The following is a 20625-nucleotide window of genomic DNA, read 5'->3' on the forward strand; positions in this document are numbered from 1 at the left end:
GGTCAGCCACCCTCTGCTCCCTCCGCAGCCGCCAGTTCTCCTCTTTGAGCTTCTCCAGCTCCATCCCCAGTTCATGGAGCCTGGGGGGGGTCAGCCCGCTGTGACCTCAGGTGGTTGTTCTCCTCCTCCATGCGGCTTATGCACTCCTCCAGCTCTATGTACTCACGGATCAGATCCTGCTTGCTCATGTCCTGCAGGCTCTCCACGTGGTCCTTCATCATCAGGAACTGGGTGGTGGTGTAAGGGGCCACCGGTGGGCCCTTGGCGAACATCTCGGCCCGCATCTGGGGCGCCCACTGCGATTCCATCTCCTCCAGTCGCTTCTTCTCCTCCCAGGTCCGCTGGTTATATGACTTCCAGGACCTCTTCTTCTTGGAGGGTAGCTGGCGGTGCCTCTTTCTGCCCAGCTCCCTCCAAGGCCCCTCTGGCTCATGGCTGTCGCCCATGACCAGCTGACAATGGTGTTCCCTGTTGTCCGTAATAACAGATTGTACCATGAGGGCTTCGTAAGGGGTGCCCAATGGTTCTTCCTGACCCAGCTCCTGGGGATCCCAAGCCGAGTCTACACAATGGGCTGCTGCTGGTGGGCGGTACCCAGGTTGAGACCAATTTGATCTGGTGTTGTCATTCAGGGGGCAATTCTGCTTGAAGTGACCCAACTGTTTGCACCGGAAGCAGCGTTGTTCGTTGTCCTCCTGGCGTGGATAGCGAGGGCTCGATGTCATCGGTCTGTTAGGCGGTTGGTATCTAGCGGCTGGTGGGTGTGAGGGCGCCGTTGGTTGTGGAGGTTGTACCCGTGGTGTGACCTGGTTTGTCTTGCGAGTATTCGCATATTCATCCGCCAACTTCGCGGCCTCTGGTAGAGTCATGGGCCTGCGATCTCTCACCCAATCTTTGACATCCGTCTGGATGTGATTGTAAAATTGCTCCAGGAGCATTAGTTGCAAAATGTCCTCTGCCGTGGTGGCCTGGCTGCTGTTAACCCAGTTAGAGGCCGACAGGGACAACTGGCATGCCCATTCCACGTAAGAGTCTTCCGTGGTTTTGCGTGAGTCCCTGAACTTCTGTCGGTGGGACTCTGGGGTTACTGCATAACGAGCTAGGAGCGCTTCTTTAACCCTGGCGTAGCTATGGATATCCTGATCTGGCACGGTCCGGAAAGCATCAGAAGCTTTGCCTGACAATATTGAAACCCACTCTCCTCTAGCTATTCGGTGCAGGTTACATTGTCGCTCAAAATCTGCCAGGTAGTTATCAATTTCACAGTCCTTTTCATCAAAAGCTTTAAAAGCGCTAAACGGAATCTTCCTTGTGTCTGCTGTGCTGTACTCACTGTTTGGAGAATGTGCGGCTGCTTGTTGGACTGCTGCCAGTTTTAACTGTAGCTCTGCGTCTCTTATTTATTTAGCCTCCTGTAGCTCTGCGTCTCTTATTTGTTTGTCTCTTATTTGTTTAGCCTCCTCTGCTAACAGGTCCATCACTTTCAGCACCACATCCGCCGCTGGGTTTGGGCCGAACCACGCTAGCTTCTCTCTCATTAGCTTGTTGGCTGGCGATTCCTCCTCCTGAATCACTGGTGTCTCCATCTCTTGTACTGCTGGCGTTGCTGCAATCACGTTCTCCTGGTCTAGCTCCATTAATTCTGCTATGATGACCCGCTTGGTTTTGTTGCTAGCAATCCTTCCACGAACTTCCAGTAGTTCTTTCAGTGTATTTCTTTTAAGCAGGGTGTAGCAGCCTTCCATTCACTGTTCCCAGTGTCTGCTTGGAATCCTGGTGTAAGGGAGAGTAGAAGGGAAAATCCCTCTGCTGCCAACCAATTGTGACGGTATCGGTATGATATCCCCGTCAAGCATTCCCTCCTCTCCATACAAGAACATCACAGGATCATCCACACATGAGTCAAGACTGAATGCTGGAACCAAGACAGAGTTTAATGTTATAACACACAGCTTATGTGTAATTTCCAAAACTGTTACAATGACAAATCTCTGCCCCCCTCACACTGGGGCTTCCATACAGATGATTAGGCAGACACGACGGAGTTGTACTGAATACATTAACTAGACAGCTCGACCCCGCATATAGAGAAATAATTACCACCATGGAGCAATCAGAATAATTAACACAAGCCACTTAAACACAGATCTCCTTCACACAACACAATAGATCAATTAACCTTTAGAAATAGTGAGGGGACATTAGCACGTCAATAACCTGTTAGCCGAGGACTGAATCACACAGGGCAAGCAGGGAGAATTAAACTGAGACATATAGGCAAATGCATCACAGTCTATTTCCATCCAACCGCCCCATACAAAACAGGCTGTGTCTGTCCACTCGGCATAAGCTGAGCATACATGAACCTCTCATCTGTCTGCTCAGTGGGGATCAGCAGGCAACTACCCCACTAAGCAGGTGGATTCGCTTGACGGAGTCTGTGTGACAGAGGTCTAAAGTGTATGTATAACCATTTTTGGGGGTTTTAGCGTATGGAAGGGTCAAAACCTACCATTTTTTTTTCTTTGCTACCTGTGCACCATTGAGGAACGTTTCTTTGATCCTGTTCCAGGCATGCAACAGGAAGTTACAGAAATTTCCAAAAAGTGCTGGAAATTCCATGCATAGATAGTTCTCTGCCAGAACAGGTATCCCCATTGAAAGAGTCCCTTGCCTATTCTGAGGGACACTCTAAAATGTTGGGTTTTCACTAACTTTCTGTCTTGGTAACAATGTTCACCAATGCAAATGGGGGGTGAATCTCCCCACAGGGACACAAACACTTTCCAGAAGGTCTAACCCTCTATTTAAACCATTTTTTGCCTGGGATGCACTTTAATTCTTCACACGTTTCTTTTGATATGGGTTTGTTCACTTGTTAAGGTCCTCTGATGGTACATCTGCATCCTGATGTGGTACACTGGAACCCAAGCATTTATGCAGCTGTGTGCTCATATACAGGGGCTGTACAGTTGCTAGAGCCATGATGTTGACAACAGTCATAGTTATAATTGGTCTTTGGTTATAGTGTAAAGGATGGCGGCCAAAAACATAGCCTCCTGATTGATGATTACTGTCCATACAATGTTGCTTAAGCACAGTTTCCTTTCCCTTTTACCGGAATCCATCCACCATCCTATGGGGCATAGAAAAATCATCTGCTTCAGTGTCTGAGCACATTGTAGCTAATTGTCTCACAATTAAAATTGTTCTAGTTACAAGGACTCTTGGGCTATGGGATCGCATTGTGTTAATTTTTTTTTTATTTCTTACGATCAGGGCATCTAACAGACAGCGAGTGTAGTCAGCGACACTTTTCAAGGAAAGGACCTTTGACTGACCGAAAACGAAGTTCCAGCCGACCTCGGAGAAAAGGAGATGAATCACAATCATCAGGTTATCATAGTGAAGGTCTGCTTTGCGGTATTAACAGGCTTCTTACTCTTTACTATTTTGTTCTTTTCATTTATTGTGTTTCTTTTTTTTGTGACATACTGCTTTCTGATTTGTCTTGCTTTTTGCTGTATTAGGTGAAACACTGAAGGAGAAGCAGGCTCCAAGAGCTGGTCTGAAACTTTCCAGCAGTTCAAGTAGACTGAGAGACTTTAAAGCAACAGTTAGCAATATGATTCACAACAGACCATCACAGGCATCGCAGACAACACAAAGCTTGCATCATGTTGGAAGTGCTGTAGATCAGACAGAGATTAAGCCACTCTCCAGTTTAGCTGTACAACCTAGAGACTGGGATCTGGAAAACAGCAATGAGGCAAAGTCTGGCTTATCCTGTAGGTATCGACCTACCTGGCGCCCCACACGGGAGCCCTTGAATGTGGACAGTATATTCAGGTCAGAAAAGAGGATCATTCCTACATATAGTCCACTGAGTCCTTTTTCAGAAGACTGTGGTAAGTTATTTTTTTTTTTTTTCTCTTATTTTGCAATTTTTTTTTAGACTTTACTCATTAATAAACTATTCATACACCGCACAAGTGTAATGCCAGGCTTCTGCACAGACTGTGTAGCTATCTGCTTGTACCTCCTATACGGGCAGACAGTTAATGACTGACAGGAAGATCAAATAACTACTTAGATCAGTTCCCTGGTAGTTCATTGAGACCTACAAGTCATCAGTCGCCAAGGCTGTCAGTACTTGTAGTTCACTCATTTACAGAACTCTGTGAATGAATGATCCAGCCGTGTTGGTGGAACCCTGCATGGCCACGCCTTTTTTGAATAGCGACAGCAGGTGCAGGGAGATCATCTCTGGCTTGCTGTCACACAGGGAGGGGGGGTGGGGGGTTTTGCGAGAGCAGGCAGATGCTGAGCATGTTAAGCTGGCCATACATGTAAAAAAAATTGTTAAAAAAAAACATTGTTTTCGGAAAAGCTTTTTAGAATGACTGTGTGTTAATGGCAAAATTGTATCAAATTTTTATCCACGTAGTATTGATCGTTAACATAAATGTTTTTTTTTTTGCCAATCTATGCACTATTTATGTTCGATTTACCTACTTATGTTTAAAAAATCGTTTGATTACGCAACACAATTCTGACATGACTGATCTTTCTTTTGGCATAAAACTATGCATTTCGATTATCAAACTAACAAACGTTTCTAAAGTCATACGATCGGGCTAGTCAAACGCTTTTTAAAACTATTTTCTATCCATGTATGGCCAGCTTTACACCCTAAATATGGGTGTAACATGTTCAGAAAGGTGAACTTATCCTTTCAGGTTTCCTGCATAAAGCTTGCCTTCCTCCAGAGACATTCAACAAAGTTTGTCTACCCTGGCTTCCTTGCTCCTGTCAGTAACCCTGTTATATAGAATATGTAAATTCCTCTAACACATGAGCGATGCAGGGAACCTTGTGAAAAAGTGTGATAGATAGATAGAGTGTGTGTGTGTGTATATATTTATATATATATATATATATATATATATATATCTATTTCCTGTCTTATCTTATTCACTGAACTAATTCAGCCATATATATTATTTGATGTTAATCTAATACTTTTTGGGTGTAAAGTTGTAATTTTTATACTAATGCAGTTGGCACACTTTCCCGATTCCTGGTCTGGCCTATTTGTGTATCATACCATACACAGAATTACTGGGATATAATAAATAGGGACCACATTTCAGTAAACTTTTTTTTTGTTTTGATTTTGCCTTTACTATCTTTCCCTTTATGCAAATAGCCAAGGAATTTCCAGTCAGTGAACGAGAGAACGGCAACTCTGATTCAAAGGAGAAGCATCCATGTGTGAAATACAGGAACTGGGGCATGGGACGTGGCGCTTCTCATTTTGGAGATCACCAGCAGCCCCGTCTCATCCAGAGGATGGAGTCTGGCTATGAAAGTAGTGAACGAAACAGCAATAGTCCCGTCAGCATGGATTTGCCTTTATCAGAAAACTGCAGTGCTTTTCGGTAAGAACTCAAAATGATCAAATCACATCACCACAAATACTGTAAACAGAAAGCTAGTTTGCTTCAGATCTTGTGAATAAAAGATGGTATCGGCTACACAGGTGTGGTAAGTGAAAATCATAGGACAGTATATGTAGTCCTGGATAATAAGCTCTAGAAGTAAAAAAAGAAAGTCGGTCGACTGTAACTCCTAATGGACCTTTAAGTGGAACATGTCACATGAGACTAGCTACCCAGCGTCATTTATCATAGTTATTCCTTTAAAGGCCCACTCATATGCCACTCTCAGACCTAATGAATACAACCTTCAAGTCCCCTGATGGCAGTTTAGCTTCTGGAAGAAAAAAAACACACTCCCAGTAGTGAATTACTTTGTTAGATAAAATAAAGGCAAGCAAAGACACTCTCAAAGAAAGATTTGAAAACTTTTCTATATCTGGCTTATAGGAATGCTTTTGTTACTCCCAAAAGAGCCCTGAATTGGCGTAACACATTGAGCAGAGTCATGGTGCCAGTCAGGATGATCCTGGAAACATGTAAGCTGTATACAGGATGGCTTTAATGCAATTTTAAGTGTGAATCTTTGCTTGTTTTGTTTTATCTAATATATAATTGGAAGCACTATTTTCATATTTACATAGTTGGTAATGTTGAATAAAAACATCAATCTATCCCGTTTAACCTGTGTATGTGTTACTACTAGGGTTGTCCCGATACCACTTTTTTAGGACCGAGTACAAGTACCGATACTTTTTTTCAAGTAGTCGCCGATACCGAATACCGATACTTTTTTTAAATGTCATGTGACCGTTTTCAAACCACAATACAGACTAAGGATATTTTCTTTAGAATTATGAAGAACTCTATGAACTCAAGACATTATAAAAGAATAAAACACAACACATCACTACAGTCACATAGTATGACTGCTGCCGCTCGTTTCTCCCGTTCTTAGCTCACGTTCACTGCCCCCTCTATGCACCCGGATAGGGATGAGATCAGTGGTAGGGGATAGGATCAGTAAGAGGCTAAGGTGGTGGTGGGAGAGGATGGCACCACCACTGCCATCAGCCTCAAGTACCACCACGGCCACCCCCCCTCAAGTACCACCGCTACCACCCCTCTATAAGTACCACTGCTGCCACCCCCCCTCAAGTATTACCGCTACCACCCCCATCAAGTACCAGCGGTGGACTGGTAGTACTTGTGGGAGGTGGCAGCGGTGGTGCCATCCTCTCCCACCACCACCTGTGCCTCTTACTGACCCCATCCCCCACCACTGATCTCATCCCTATCCCCCCCATCACATCTGTTGTAGAAGTAATGGGGGGATAGGGATGAGATCAGTGGTGGGGGATGGGGTCAGTAAGAGGCACAGCCAGGTGGTGGAGGAGGATGGTATCAATTGCTGAGCTGAGTGATCTCTGACTGTCACTTTTGATTGACTTACCGTCAGACAGTCTATCCCCCACTTTTTGTTCTGTGGCCTGGGTCACTCTATCACCGTCACTGTGCGGCTGTGCTGTGCCTTCTCCCGCCAGGATGCCTTGCCTCATGCCTGGGAACACCGGGTAGGTACACGCGCGCACGCTGCTGCAGAGTCCGCCCCGCCTCCCTACATCTGTCTGTGTCTCTGGATAGGCGGGGACGGTCGGACGGTCCACAATCTCATACAGTGTGAGACGCTGCCTCAGCCTCTGCATTGTTTTTCAGGCTCAGCGGCAAAAGCACGCCCCGCGGCTGAACGAACAGCACGCAGTGCGCACCGCATCAGCCAACAAACACTATTGTGTGACAGTCACGTGGGCCCCCCGGACTTACAGGGCTATGAAAATTCCGCCACTGACATTGCACCGCTCACCAGCTCGCTTGTTACACCCGTTCTTAGCTCACGTTCACTGCCCCCTCTATGCACCGCTCACCAGCCCGCTCAATGTCACCAAAAAAAAAAAGTATTCTATTTCGGTATCGGCAGTATTTGCGCGAGTACGAGTACTAGCGCAAATACTCGGTATCGGTCCCGATACTGATACTGGTATCGGTATCGGGACAACCCTAGTTACTACCATTTTTCATAAACCTGTATATTGCATCCACTAAGATGCCCATCTAAACAATTTTTGACATCACTAACTGTGAAAGGGAGTTCCAAATGCTTACCGCTCTAACCGTAAAGAACCCCTTACGTAGTTTAAGGTTAAACTGTTTCTCATCCAACTTCATTGAGTGGCCGCATGTCTTCCTAAAGTGGTTGTAAAGGCAGAAGGTTTCAATAATTCCTACCTATGCTATCTCCTCTTAAGAATCTCTTCTCCAGGAAGAATAGGTTAATATGTTTGTAGAAGTTCCTCGTAACTGAGGTCTTCCAGCCCACCTATTGGCTTTGTTGCCTTTCTTTGGACACTCTCCAATTCTAGCACATCCTTCCTGAGTGACAAGAACTGCATGGCATACTCAAGATATGGGCGAACCACAGTTTTGTGAAGTGGTTGAAATTTTAGTTTTATTTCTTAAATGCATGGTATATAGTGATGAAAAAATATGATGGAAAAAAGTTCTTAATGGAAAGCGCATCTTCTAACATAACGGCTCTAAAAAGTAATGGTGAACAGTGTTTCACGAATACACAATGTGACTCCACTCCATGACTTGTGCCCCCTTAACTGCGTGCAATGCAGGCCTCCACCATGGACCCCCTAGGGGTCAAATGGGATTATATGCTGATAATCTGGTTCCTTAGGACACTGTGCCATCCCCCTTTAACCACTTAAGCCCCGGACCATTTTGGTGGTTAAAGACCGGGCCACTTTTTGCGATTCGGCACTGCGTTGCTTTAACTGACAATTGCGCAGCCGTGCGACGTGGCTCCCAAACAAAATTTACGTCCTTTTTTTCCCCACAAATAGAGATTTATTTTGGTGGTATTTGATCACCATTGCGATTTTTTTATTTTTTTTGTGCTATAAACAAAAAAAGAGCGACAATTTTTTAACTTTTTGCTATAATAAATATCCACCAAAAATATATTAAACATTTATTTTTCCACAGTTTAACCCGATAAGTATTTTTCTACATATTTTTTTTGTGACTGCGACATTATGGTGGACACATCGGACACTTTTGACACCATTTTGGGACCATTGTAATTTTTACAGCGATCAGTGCTATATAAATGCTGTAAAAATGACACTGGCAGTGAAGGGATTAACCACTAGGTGGCACTACAGTGGTTAGGTGTTCCCTAGGAAGTGATTCTTACTGTTAGGGTGCCTGGCTACATGCAACACATCACTGATGACCGTTCCCGATCACAGGGAACGGTCATCAGTGACAGTGTCACTAGGCAGAATAGGGAAATGCCTTGTTTACAAAGGCATTCCCCTGTTCTGCTCTTTCCGACCACAATCTCAGGGCGGCAGATTCAAATGGACGTACCTGTACACCAATCTGCCTGGCCGTGCCATTCTGTCGACATTAATAGGCGTACGGCGGTCGGCAAGTGGTTAAAGGAGAAGTCCAGCCTTCTCCTATGGGTCACGGGAGTGCCATTTGTTTTGCACTCCTGTAACCCGTTTTCAGCGGAGAGCAGTCTGAAGTCCGCTCTCCGCTGACATCACTGCCATCCGCCAGCTGCCTTTATTGATGGCAGTCTCAGCGAGCTGCTGAGACGGCCGCTCCCCACCCCTCCACGGCTCATAGCTCCAATGAGAAGTAGAGCAGAGAGGATGCTGACTGACAGTCAGCATCGCTCTGTTTGGGGAGGAGTGAGAACCAAGCCATCGGTGGTGTTTGGTGGCTCGGTTTAATACGATTTATAAAAAAAAATAAAAAACTTCTCTTTTGAGGATAGCTCCGCATTAGTCACCAGCAACTCCAAGATGACATGGAAATAACAAAAGTGCTTCCAATAGTGCAGTACCTATGTGTAATAATAATAATAATATGGAGGACATTGCAAGGCTGCATTTTATAAAAGGAAACCCTATAAAGCAAACTTGGGGAAAAAAAGGGAAAATCAAATTGTGTAAACTTGCTGCTTGTTAGCAAAGTTTTTCTTTTTTTGATTGTTAGGATAAAGATGGAAATCTGCTTAAGAATGAAAGGGTTTTTACCATAACCCTTCTAAGGAAGGGTTATAGCACTATTTATTTCCAGCTGTGGCTCTTGGGTTCTAGTATGTGGAACTGAAGTATGGACATTAAATTGTGCATTTCAAGGGCCAGTGTAAGTGTTTCGGCGTTATTTGTAAAGCAATGAAGAAAAGGTGTCATTGCTACAACAGTAAATGAGAAAACAAATTGGTAATATATTTTTTTCACTTTCTTAAAGGGAATATCACTCAAGGAAAAGCCCCGGTACAGCTCCAGCTCCAGCTCCAGCTCCAGCTCCTACCTGGCGAAGTATTCCAAAGTCTCAGAGCAGCAGTGCATTAGATATGGCAGATTCTGCTTCCAGTGTTTGGGTGAAGGTGCATCCGTCACATGTTGGTAAGCCTGGCAAAATTAATTGTTCTGTATCACACCTTTTATTTCTATGAACTGTGAGCAATCTTTTATTTAAAAGATATATATTATATTGCACACACCAGTGGCGGAACTACCAGGGTGCACCTATAACAGCAGAGCTTGCATTAGCTGCCACCGCCTCCTCAGCTCCAATCTTCTCATTTACACAGACAGGAGGAGGAGCAGCTGGGGAGAAGGGACATTCCACTGATGATCTCAGGTCTGTAACCAGAAGTGTGTGTGTGTGTGTGTGTGTGGAGGGGGGGAAAAGCGATATACACCTGGAGGAATAATAGGGGGGTAGTAACAGGGTGTGTGCTGTGGGGGGTGCTTTGGGAGGGATGAGGACTTTGAAATCCTAACCACCTTCTAGCACAAGTAGTCTGTCCTCCCAAAGCACCCCCATCCCCAGCACATATCCGCTTACACCGTCCCCGCCCTCAAATTAAAGAGATGCCACCCACCACAAAGGGGGCAATGGTGGAATCTGGCACCCCATAAAAGATTCAGGTCAAGTGCCCACTCTGGCATGCCCCTGTCAGGCAAATTACTGGAACCAAGTGCCGGAACTTGTTTTGGCACTGGGCTCCAGGTCTCAGCCTTGATTCACAGGATATTGAGATCTCAGGAAGGTCCCCCCAAAACAGAGACAGTTGGATTTGGGAGATAAGGATTTGTACTAGGAGGACAAGGATTTGTGTTGGTGTTGGAGGGGAAGAATTCCTTTTGGGAAGGGCCCCGGGACTGATGGAAAGAGCCCTGGTGGTCGGGGTCATGTTTTTTTTTGCTTATGGCTCTAGTTGCGCGTCTGGTACACACTATACATTGCTGATATACTATTTGTATGTATTTGTGCATTACTTTACACTGCAAAGGGACTATGTTATGCAATGTTAGTATGTTAAGTTTTCATGCAAGCAGCATGAGTCTTGTTTGCAGCATATTTTAATTCAGGGCTATGAGGCGCATCTGAGTTAAGACTGTACATTTATTGGTTCCTGCGGCTCTCAACCTTTTGTGATGGCTATCCCAACCCACAGGATGCCAGGTAGTCATGTAGAACCAAGAGCGAGGCTTGGAGAGAGTAGCTGGAGCTTGATGGTGAGGACTGGAATGCAGCGTTGAGCGTGATGGCATCACTGGTATGCGCGATGCATCCTGCAGTTCGGGATAGCCGTTACAAAAGGTTGAGAGAGCCACGAGAACGTCTTTATAGCCGGGACAGATGACAGTGTCCTACTGACTCAACATGTGCCTATTCTCCCTAACCTCATGTGCACCTATGTACCAATAGATTTACAGTCTTGACTCAAAGGCACCTTTTTTTCTTTCTCTTCTTGCATGTTTGGAGCTTGCTTTAACTTCCCCCACAAGGCTGGCCCTGACACATAGACTGTCCTCCCACTGTACAATTTTTGAAAAATATATACTAAAAAAATGGTGCCTTTTGGATAAGGACATATAAACCAACAGCTGCCCCCTTTAAAGTGAACAAATCACTAAACTGTGCAGAAATATAAAGTAAAGAATAAGGCGCTATACATGTTCATGTGAAAAACTGGCACAAAGAAAAACACTGCATCAAACTTAAAAGTGCACATTAATGAAAAAATAAGCAAACATAAAGTCCATAAGTGAATAAATCCCAACACCAAAACGAAATGAGATAAAACTTCTAGATCTTCCACCACGAGTGCTCAGTATGAAGATGGCCACTCATTCAAGAGCTGTTTGACCCCTTTTTACAGAACAGTCAAAAAACACTTTGGGAACACCAGATTGGTTCCGCTAATGGCATAAATCCACTCCAATGGCCACTCAGGAAGGGGCTAGAATGTAAAAAAATACTTCACAGGAGACACGGATAAAAGTCTCAGTCTTCATTAATTTTTTTGCTTCACTATCTGGTTGCTACGCAATCCTTTTTGTCATTCAGGGTTATGCTTATGCTGGTGGTGTAGCATCTACGGAGAGTTAGTAAAATGTGCACAGGATTGGACAGTTTTCCCGTTCTAACACCGTAATACTGTATTTGTGCTTCCAGCTAGCTCAAAAAGTGGTTACATATAGAAAGTAATCTGATTCCCTTAAATGAAATTCAATTTGCTGCTATGAGCTACTACTTAAGGCTGGGTTCACACTATACTACACAACAGCAGTACGACTTTCATCCTACTTTGCTCTGCGGCATCAGTCCTACATTGGTCCTACGTCCATCCGACTTTCATGAACAGGATACTACTTTGATCCGACTTTGTGATAGTCTGACTTGTTCTTTGACCAATCAAAACAATCCAAGAGTGAGATAAATTCCTTTTGACATCCGACAGTAAAAGTCGGATGGTAAGAACAAGGCTCCTACTTTGGTCCGACTTCAATGATATTCAATGGGCTGAAGTGGGCTGAAGTAGGATCAATGTCGGACCGGACAAAGTAGTACAGGGAGCATTTTCAAAGTCAGACCAATATGTGTTGGACCAGTTAAGACAGCTCTCATAGGGAAACATTGATTTTCACACGTCATGCGGCATGAGCTCCCAATGTCTGAGTGTTTGTCGGACAAGTGTGAACCCGGCTTGAAGCTACTACCTAAAGTGGAGTTCCACCCTTTTTTATTTTTTTTTCACCAAAAATCTAAAAAATAAATCAATTTTTTTTTTATACTCGCCTGAAAGAGCGGTTGCTATGCAGAAGTAGCTCTCCTGCCTCTTCCTTCACCGCGGTGGATCTTCTGCCTCGTCCTCCATCGCGGTGTCTTCTGGAGAATGGGGCACACTGCCTTTTGGGAACTGTGTGTATCCCAGGAGGCAGCCACCCATTCACAAAGCGTTGTGCATGCGGAAAAAAAAATCGCGGGTGGAATCCCGCTTTAAAGCTAACTGAAGGCAAAACTTTTTTATTTTTTGCGGGATTAGAATACTGTTTTTTTATTGCTATGTTTGCCCCTATTTGTCGTGTTTATTTTCATTAAAAGTAAATATCAAATTTTGTGTTTTTCCCAGAATAGTAGTAGAGGAGAAATCATCCAATGAGGACACTAGTTTTTTCGTGAAAACCAGGAAAGGGACTCCCTCACTTTTGCTCACTTCCTGTTTTGGCTATGGGACAGGAAGTTGAGGGAAATCTCCCCAATGGGAGATTGGGGAGAAAAGAAAAACCTGATAGGGGTTATTGGCTCTCGCTATCCAAAATGGAAAAAGAGAAAATATTCAAAAAAGGGGAGAAATCGGGAGGGGATTAATCCCGGTGCTTTGGTATAAGTTTTAACATGAACAAGACAACGCAAAATTGTAGCTCTATCAGGGGGCTGCACACCCTCTTTCCATATGAACATTTTTCATTGAGCAGGAGCCTACCCCTCATTTGATTTATGCACTCTACCAGATGCTGGGCTCAGCTTCCACTGTCACCAAACCGGCCTTTGTCCGAGAATGGGAGCGTGACCTAGAGATGGAGTTTTCAGCCGAACAAATGTCCCGTATGTTTAGACTCGCACATACTAGCTCAATGGACTCCAAGACGCAGGAAACTAACTATACGTTTTTGACACGCTGGCACCGGATACCTGCGGCCCTGTCACGTATATACCCCTCAGAAATTCTCCTCTTTTTTGAATACTTGACTATTTATTTGGGATGAGGTGCTAAATACTAGGTGTTTACCTCAGTCGGATACAATTCTACAAATGGAAAAAGAAAATGTTTTCCTTTACCTCCTACTTTAATCGCTGCAGTTTTCACTCTCCTTTTGAGAAAAGCCTAATCCTAAAATTAAACTTGAAGAACTTTTTTTTAATAGTTTTTGGTATTATAGTTACAGCAACCGAAAATCCTGTTCCTTTGAAGACCGAGCTTGATGAACTTCAGGAAGAAGTGCAGAGAAGGGCCAGGGAGCAGGAAGTACGCTGGAAACGGGAGAAGGAAATTGAGTCCGCCATGGGCTTCAATCCACGCCCCCGGCGCTTTTTAGACTTGGATGAGTTACAGAATCAGGGTAATGTTCTGCTTTCGATTTATGTATTTGTGAAAACAAGTTACAGTATTGTGGATCTCTGTGGTCAAGTATATGAAATTTGTCCATTGGTTTTTAAATATTGTTAAATGACTAGCTTTATAGAAGGAAATTACTCAGCATTCAACACTTCTAGACATCAAAAAGACCTAAGTAAAAATTGTCTATATAAAATATTACAGTCACTCATATTTGGAAAATATATTTGAAAGCCACATGCTTTACACCACAACTTCCTTAAAGGTTAAGTTCACCTTTACAGAAAAATCTGTAAGGTGACCTTGCCCTGGACCCTTCCTCATCCAACCCCACCCTGGCCCGCTGACCTGGAGCCCAGGGATCACATGCTAGGAGACCTTGTATAGCAGCCTCACAGGTCCAGGGCTTAGAAATCCCCTTGGCTTACTCTCCGAAGGAGGTACGTATAGGAGCATTCTAATTGGTTGGCTCTGTCACATAGGCGGCGCTGACCAATCAGAACCTGCATAGCCTGTCCTATCACCACAGGCAAAGAGGAGAGAAATCTGCCTGGACTGGTAAAGTGGCTATATGGTCTGCCAGGTGCGATGGGAAGTCCAGTGTGACCTTTTCTGAGATTTTCTGTAAAGGTGATCTTACACTTTAAGTGCAGTATTTTGCACTTTGTTGGTTGCCTTTCTCCTATGCACATCCCCTTGCTTGTTATGAATTAATTTAGTAGTTGCCACGTTGTTTTCTTTGTCTTTTGAATACCCATGAAAAGACTGTAGCCAATATGTAAAAGTGTGTCCCTCTCATGTTTCTGCACCTTTGCAGAAGATGAGGTAGCTTGTAGGAAGGCTTGCTCTAAGTTTTTTTTGCTTTGCAGGGTTTTGGTGTTTATAGTAGGACCACACCCTATGTAGGTGCCTTGACATGGTGTCTTCTGCTTCTATTTGCAAATGTTTGCAACTAAGCTTAGGTTCACACATATGTGGTGTGGGAAATCCCGCTATCCCTACGCGTTTTCCCACCCCGCTCTGCATATGCTGCGGGTGTCGATACAAAGTTAACGATGCCTCCAAACGTTTTGCAAACGCAGTGCAGTTTGCCTGCACCAGATCACATGGTGCAAAACAATAATGCAATGTGATTGCGGTGCGTCTCCAAAAAAGGTGCCTGCTCTACTTTGGTGCAATTTGAGCCCATTCAAAATGAATGGCTTCAAATTGCACCACACTGAAAGTGAATTTTTCTGTGATTCACATGCCGTTATAGTGTGAACCAGGGCTAAAAGTCTTCTGTTTTTATTGGGCTAAAAGGAGACAAAAAGCCCTCCACTCAACCAGAGCAAAGCATAAAAGAGCCTTCTTCTAGTACAGGTATGTTTTTACCTAATATTTATTAAACTGGTGGATGGATATACTACTCATCTTAGGTGAGATAATAATGTAATGCAACAATTCCAAAAAGGTTGGGACACTGTGTAAAATCTACATAAAACAGAATGCAATCAATTTCAAATCTCATAAACCCATATTTTTTTCACAGTAGAAAACCTATCAAATGTTTAAACTGAGAAAGTATACAATTTTGTAAGAAAAAAATAAATAAAGTCATTTTGAAATTGCTGATGGCAACGCGCCTTGAAAAAGTTAAGACAGGGCAACACAAAGCTGGTAAAGTGGAACTAACAGGGAAGAGCTGAAATTTTTTTTTTGCAACTAATTAGCAACAGGTCAGTAACATGATTGGGTATATAAAAAAAAAGCACCTTAGAGAGTCAGAGTATCTCAGAAGTAAAGATGGGCAGAGGCTCACCCATCTGTGGAAAGCTGAGTCTAAAAAGTGTCGAACAATTTCAGAATAATGTTCAATGCAAAATTGCACAGGGTTGAATTGCTAATTAAGTCATATTGTATTTAAATGTTATTAAAAATTACCTTTTCTTTTTCAATCTGCAGTGCTGTATTTTTATATAAAATACAGTGCAATATGGCAACCTGAAGGCATTCTGTACACAGATGTTGTATCCCCCCCCCCCCCAGAAAATGTTCCTGCTTGTGTGATTTACTTACTGATTTTGCCGGAAGTCCGCACTAAGAGACAAATCAGATTTTGGGCATCCCCCACAACAAAAATTTCATTTTTGGTGAGGTGCTCCCAAAGGGAAAAAAAACACATTTTTATTTTTTTATTTTTTTTGGCAGCCATGGGTGGCCCCTTTCACCTGACCATTCTAATTCGGTCTGCCTACCAGTTTTTCCAGACTTGTCAGTTTACACCCACCTACCCGCCTCCGTTCCAATCCAGTCTTCTAAAAACAAACGGAAGGGGATCTGTCGTTCTCCATCTAGGTCAGTGATTCTCAACCTTCTAGTGCCGTGACCCCTTGATAAAATATCCCAAGTTGCGGGGACCCCTAACAGTAAAATCATTTTTGTAGCATAGGTTGTCAGCACCCAAGGCAAGACAAGTAATTTGCGCCCCCTAACCCAAAGACATTTAGCGCTAGTCCTTTTAATGGTAACTATAATCACAGGTAGTGTTATTCACTGTGTCTCCGACTTTGTGGTGTCTCGTAGCAGTGACACCTATGCCAAAATCAGGAGATGAGGTCTCCTCCAGCCTCTCACACTTCACATTCCCCACCAGTCAACTGACCTCTAGTCTCTGCCCCCAGCCGGAATGGGCGCCTGCAAAGAGGCTGAGTGGGCGGCTGTGGGCTCCAGGAAGAGCCCAGCTGAGTGGCCACAGGCTCCAGGGATAGCAATGCTGGGTGGTCGTAAAAAGGCTGGGAGTGTGGTGTGGGCTTCAAAAACAGCCCAGGATTCAGTGACCCCTGGCAAATTATCATTCGACCCCCGGGTTGAGAACCACTCTAGGTGGATCTGATTGAAGGAAGTCGAGTGTAAATGGACAGTGAAGTTTGTTTGCTCCTGGCCATCCATACAGCAGAGTGAGCTCTGTCAATGTTCGCTCTCCAGAAACCTCTCCAGCGACCTGTCGACTGTCTCTCTTCGCTCTTCTCTGATCAGAGGGGACCTTCTGGCTTGTCATCCGTACTCAAAAGCCTGCATCTCTGATGGTATGGGGTTCATTAGTGCATATGGAATGGGCAGCTTGTACATCTGGAAAGGCACCATCAATTTTGAAAGATATAGCCAGATTTTAAGGCAGCATATCTTCCCATCCAGACGACATCTTTTTCAGGGAAGGCCTTGCATATTGCAGCAGGAGAATGTTAAATCACATACTTCATCTATGACATCATGGCTTCATAGTAGAAGAGTCCAGGTGCTTAAAGTGTTTGTTATCCCAATATTTCATATATATCCCAATATGTGCCATCTGTACCATGCACTTGTATGAGATAGTATCCTGTTCTCTTTGTATGGCTTCCTTTGTGTGAAATCCCTGGTGTTCCTGCTGGTTCCTCTGCTTTCCTATTAAAAACTGACCACACTAAGCAGGAAAACCCATCACCGTCGGTTCTCTAGCTGTGCTTGGAACTCGGTGTGCTCTCCAGTGATCAGACACACCCAGTCCTGACACGTCTTCCAGTCCCACACCTCCCATGCACAGCTATTCACTGGGGAGCTCAGTGTACTGCTGCTTCCCCTCCCCCCAGATCTTATGTAGCTGAGAACAGAGGGAATGTGATCACTTTAAAAAAAAAAAAAAGGGGGGGGGGGTATTTATAATGTTTTTTTAGTCTGTACAAAAACATTTTGCCTTTCATTTCTATTTTAAACTGAATGGGTTGTTTTACAAGGTGATCTTTACAATCACTTTAACTGGCCTGCCTGCAGTCCTGACCTTTCACCAATGGAAAATATTTGACGCATCTTGAAATAAAAAATACAAAAAAGATGGCCCAGGACTGTTGAGCAGTTAGAATCCTATATCGGGCAAGAAATGGGACAACATTCCTCTCCCAAAATGCCAGCAACTGGTCTTCGTTCCCAGACGTTTACAAAGTGTTGTTTAAAGAAGAGGGGATGCTACAGCCCTGTCTTAAGTTTTGTGAGACGTGTTGCTGCCATGAATTTTGAAATTACCTTATCTTTTTTACTTAAAGTGGTGCATTTTCTCAGTTTAAGCATTTAATATTTTCTATTTGTGAATAAAATGTTGGTTTATGAGATTTTGTAAATCATTGCATTTTTTGTTTTATGTAGATTTTACACAATGTTCCAACTATTTTTGAGTTTGAGTATTTTTTCTATGGCATAAATGATGTGGCCATGTTTTGTACGCTTGCATGGCAGAATCTGGATTATGTTCAACGATCAGGTTCACTCTGACTGCTTAGCATGAAATTGTCAGCTATATAATAAATTCAGCAGAGACCATGGTTTTGTTATACAAGTACAATCAAATTGCAAAGAATTATACAGTATGTGCATTTTTCTTTGCAAGACCAATTCTAATTAAGACATCAACCACTGTGGGTAACCATTTCACCTTTTCCCTATACTTTCGATAACCTGGCTTTGTTTGTTGAAGTAGACATTAACTGAAATGTCCAACGGCTCTGTAATGAGCCCTGCAAGGCTATCTGTTCATATTTGTTACCTGCTTTGTAATTTGTGTTTGTGTGTGGAATAATACAATATAATGGCAATAAAATAATTGTCAGAATATGATATGTGAGCTGCTACTGTTATCCTCATCCTTGCTTTATTAAAAAGCGGCACCTAATATACGGTATACTTGTGATGGGAATGACACTAAAGCCAAATTCCAAAACAAATGTCTTTCAAAAATCGGAATTATTAATTTTTCGTTCGAATTTTGCACCATTGGTGGGCCACAGCAATGGCCGATTTTCGTGCAGCCATTACATTTAAGTAAAGGAACTAATTTCTCATCAATGGTGGGAGACTGGTGCAAGAAATATAATCGTAAAAGAGAACATGTGAACTGTGACCTGAAAAGCAAAGAAGATTCCCGGCCGTTAAATTTATTTTCTGTAGTAACTGAGTCTCGATTGGTCAAATATCAAAGTCCATGGTGGCACCATCAGATTACAAAATGTATGGTTTTTGAAAGAAAATGTGTTCTGGATTTGACCTGCATTAAAGTTAAAATGGTGATGGGGAAGGAGTGGCAGCACAGGGACTGTTATGCACAGCTGTGCTTGTTCTCTATACTGTGTGAAGGGGTGTGTGTGTTCCTTGCCTCCAATCAGGGCTCAGAGCTGTCAGCTGTGTTAAAGCGGTTGTAAACCGCATAAACTTTTTTTTTTGAAACCTGCAAGGCAAAAGGCATAATCGGCCAGTATGCACCGCATACTGGCCGATTATGAAATACTTACCTTGGAAAGAGGTGAGGAACACTTACCTGGTCCACGCCGAGCGAGATGTCATCTTGCTCCGGCGTGTCTTCCGGGTATCGCCTCTCCAGCGCTGTGATTGGCTGGAGCGGCGATGCGGGAGATTTAAATTCGGCAAGGTCCGGCGGATGCCGGTCCTTTAGCCGAGGATCCCCCCTGCACATGCGCCGCTGCAATCAGCGGCGCATTGCGGGGGGAATATCTCCTAAACCATACAGGTTTAGGAGATATTCTTGATACCTACAGGTGAACCGTATTATAGGCTCACCTGTAGGTAAAAGTGACAAATAAGGGTTTACAACCACTTTAAGACTTTAGTGCCACGCCCCCTGCTCTTGGATATAAAGATAAATCCTTTCTTCTGTGTGTTTTCACAATGATCTGCAGACATTTACTCAGCTGCAGGAAGTGCCCGTGAACTATGAGCGCGCTGATGAGCTTTTTCGTAGTTCATTGAGAACTACAAACTGTCTGCCACGGTAGAAGACGGGACTTATAGTTCATTCACTCACAGATCAATGTAAATGAACGACGCAGCTGTGTGGGCAGAGCCCCACCCGGCTGCTCTATTTTTAAACTGTAACAGCAGGTGCAGGGAGAGGATTCCGCCACCCACTGTCACAGTAGGGGATTGGGGGTGAGTGGGGTTGCTGCATTAGTAACATGTTCAATGTTCCATCCTAAGTACGGGTGAAACCTGTTACTAAAACGTATACTTGAATCCGGAAATGAGAAGAAATATATATTCTTTCATTTTATTTTTTTATACAAATTTGTACCATTTCCAAGAAGCCATAAAGCTGTTGGTAAGTAACAATGTGCAAGCCTGATATGGGTGTTTGGGTGTTTTAAGGTCATGCTGAGCATGCAGAACATAAACTGCTTTGTTTTAACAATGTTAAAAGAATAATGGTAAATGTCAGATGTGCATGGCAGTTGTCTGTGACCATTGTGGCAGGCACAAGCTTCTCAAAGGAAAAAACAACATTGATTCACTGAACAGTTTCTAAGTGGTCATCTCCAAATGAGCTTTCCAACATTGCCCTTGTGGCCATAGCAACGGTGGGAAATCTGAGGGAAGGTGCTTTATTTACTGATTTTTGTAAGTTACATAAAAAGCAAATAAGAAATGGATAATTCTCTGTGGCTATTACAGGAAGGAGTGACAGCTTTGAGCGGTCCATGCAGGAGGCAGATTCCGTCTTTGAACAGTCACTGAGGCTGGAGCAGAAGGGTGATTACACTACAGCAATGGCACTGTGTAATGAAGCTATTTGTAAGTAACTCATAACCAATGCCCAAGTCTGCCTTATGTCTTGTTTAACATGGCATGCTTTAACATGTTGTGGCTCAGCTATTGGCTGTAGAAGGT

At 43.6% G+C, this 20625-nt stretch overlaps 1 protein-coding gene across 6 annotated transcripts in view; it reads left to right on the forward strand.

The window, feature by feature from the left end:
• Positions 1-20625, forward strand: part of USP54 (ubiquitin specific peptidase 54) — a 201257-nt gene that overhangs the window by 144354 nt on the left and 36278 nt on the right. For all 6 annotated transcript variants that reach the window (XM_040320461.1, XM_040320463.1, XM_040320457.1 and 3 more), the window contains 6 exons: positions 3280-3411; positions 3531-3908; positions 5210-5441; positions 9771-9928; positions 13760-13939; positions 20410-20529. In XM_040320461.1, the coding sequence (XP_040176395.1) occupies positions 3280-3411; positions 3531-3908; positions 5210-5441; positions 9771-9928; positions 13760-13939; positions 20410-20529 (1200 nt within the window). The remainder of the gene's footprint in view (positions 1-3279; positions 3412-3530; positions 3909-5209; positions 5442-9770; positions 9929-13759; positions 13940-20409; positions 20530-20625) is intronic.

Source organism: Rana temporaria, chromosome 8 (assembly GCF_905171775.1).
Source record: "Rana temporaria chromosome 8, aRanTem1.1, whole genome shotgun sequence".
In the NCBI taxonomy this organism is placed as follows: domain Eukaryota; kingdom Metazoa; phylum Chordata; class Amphibia; order Anura; family Ranidae; genus Rana; species Rana temporaria.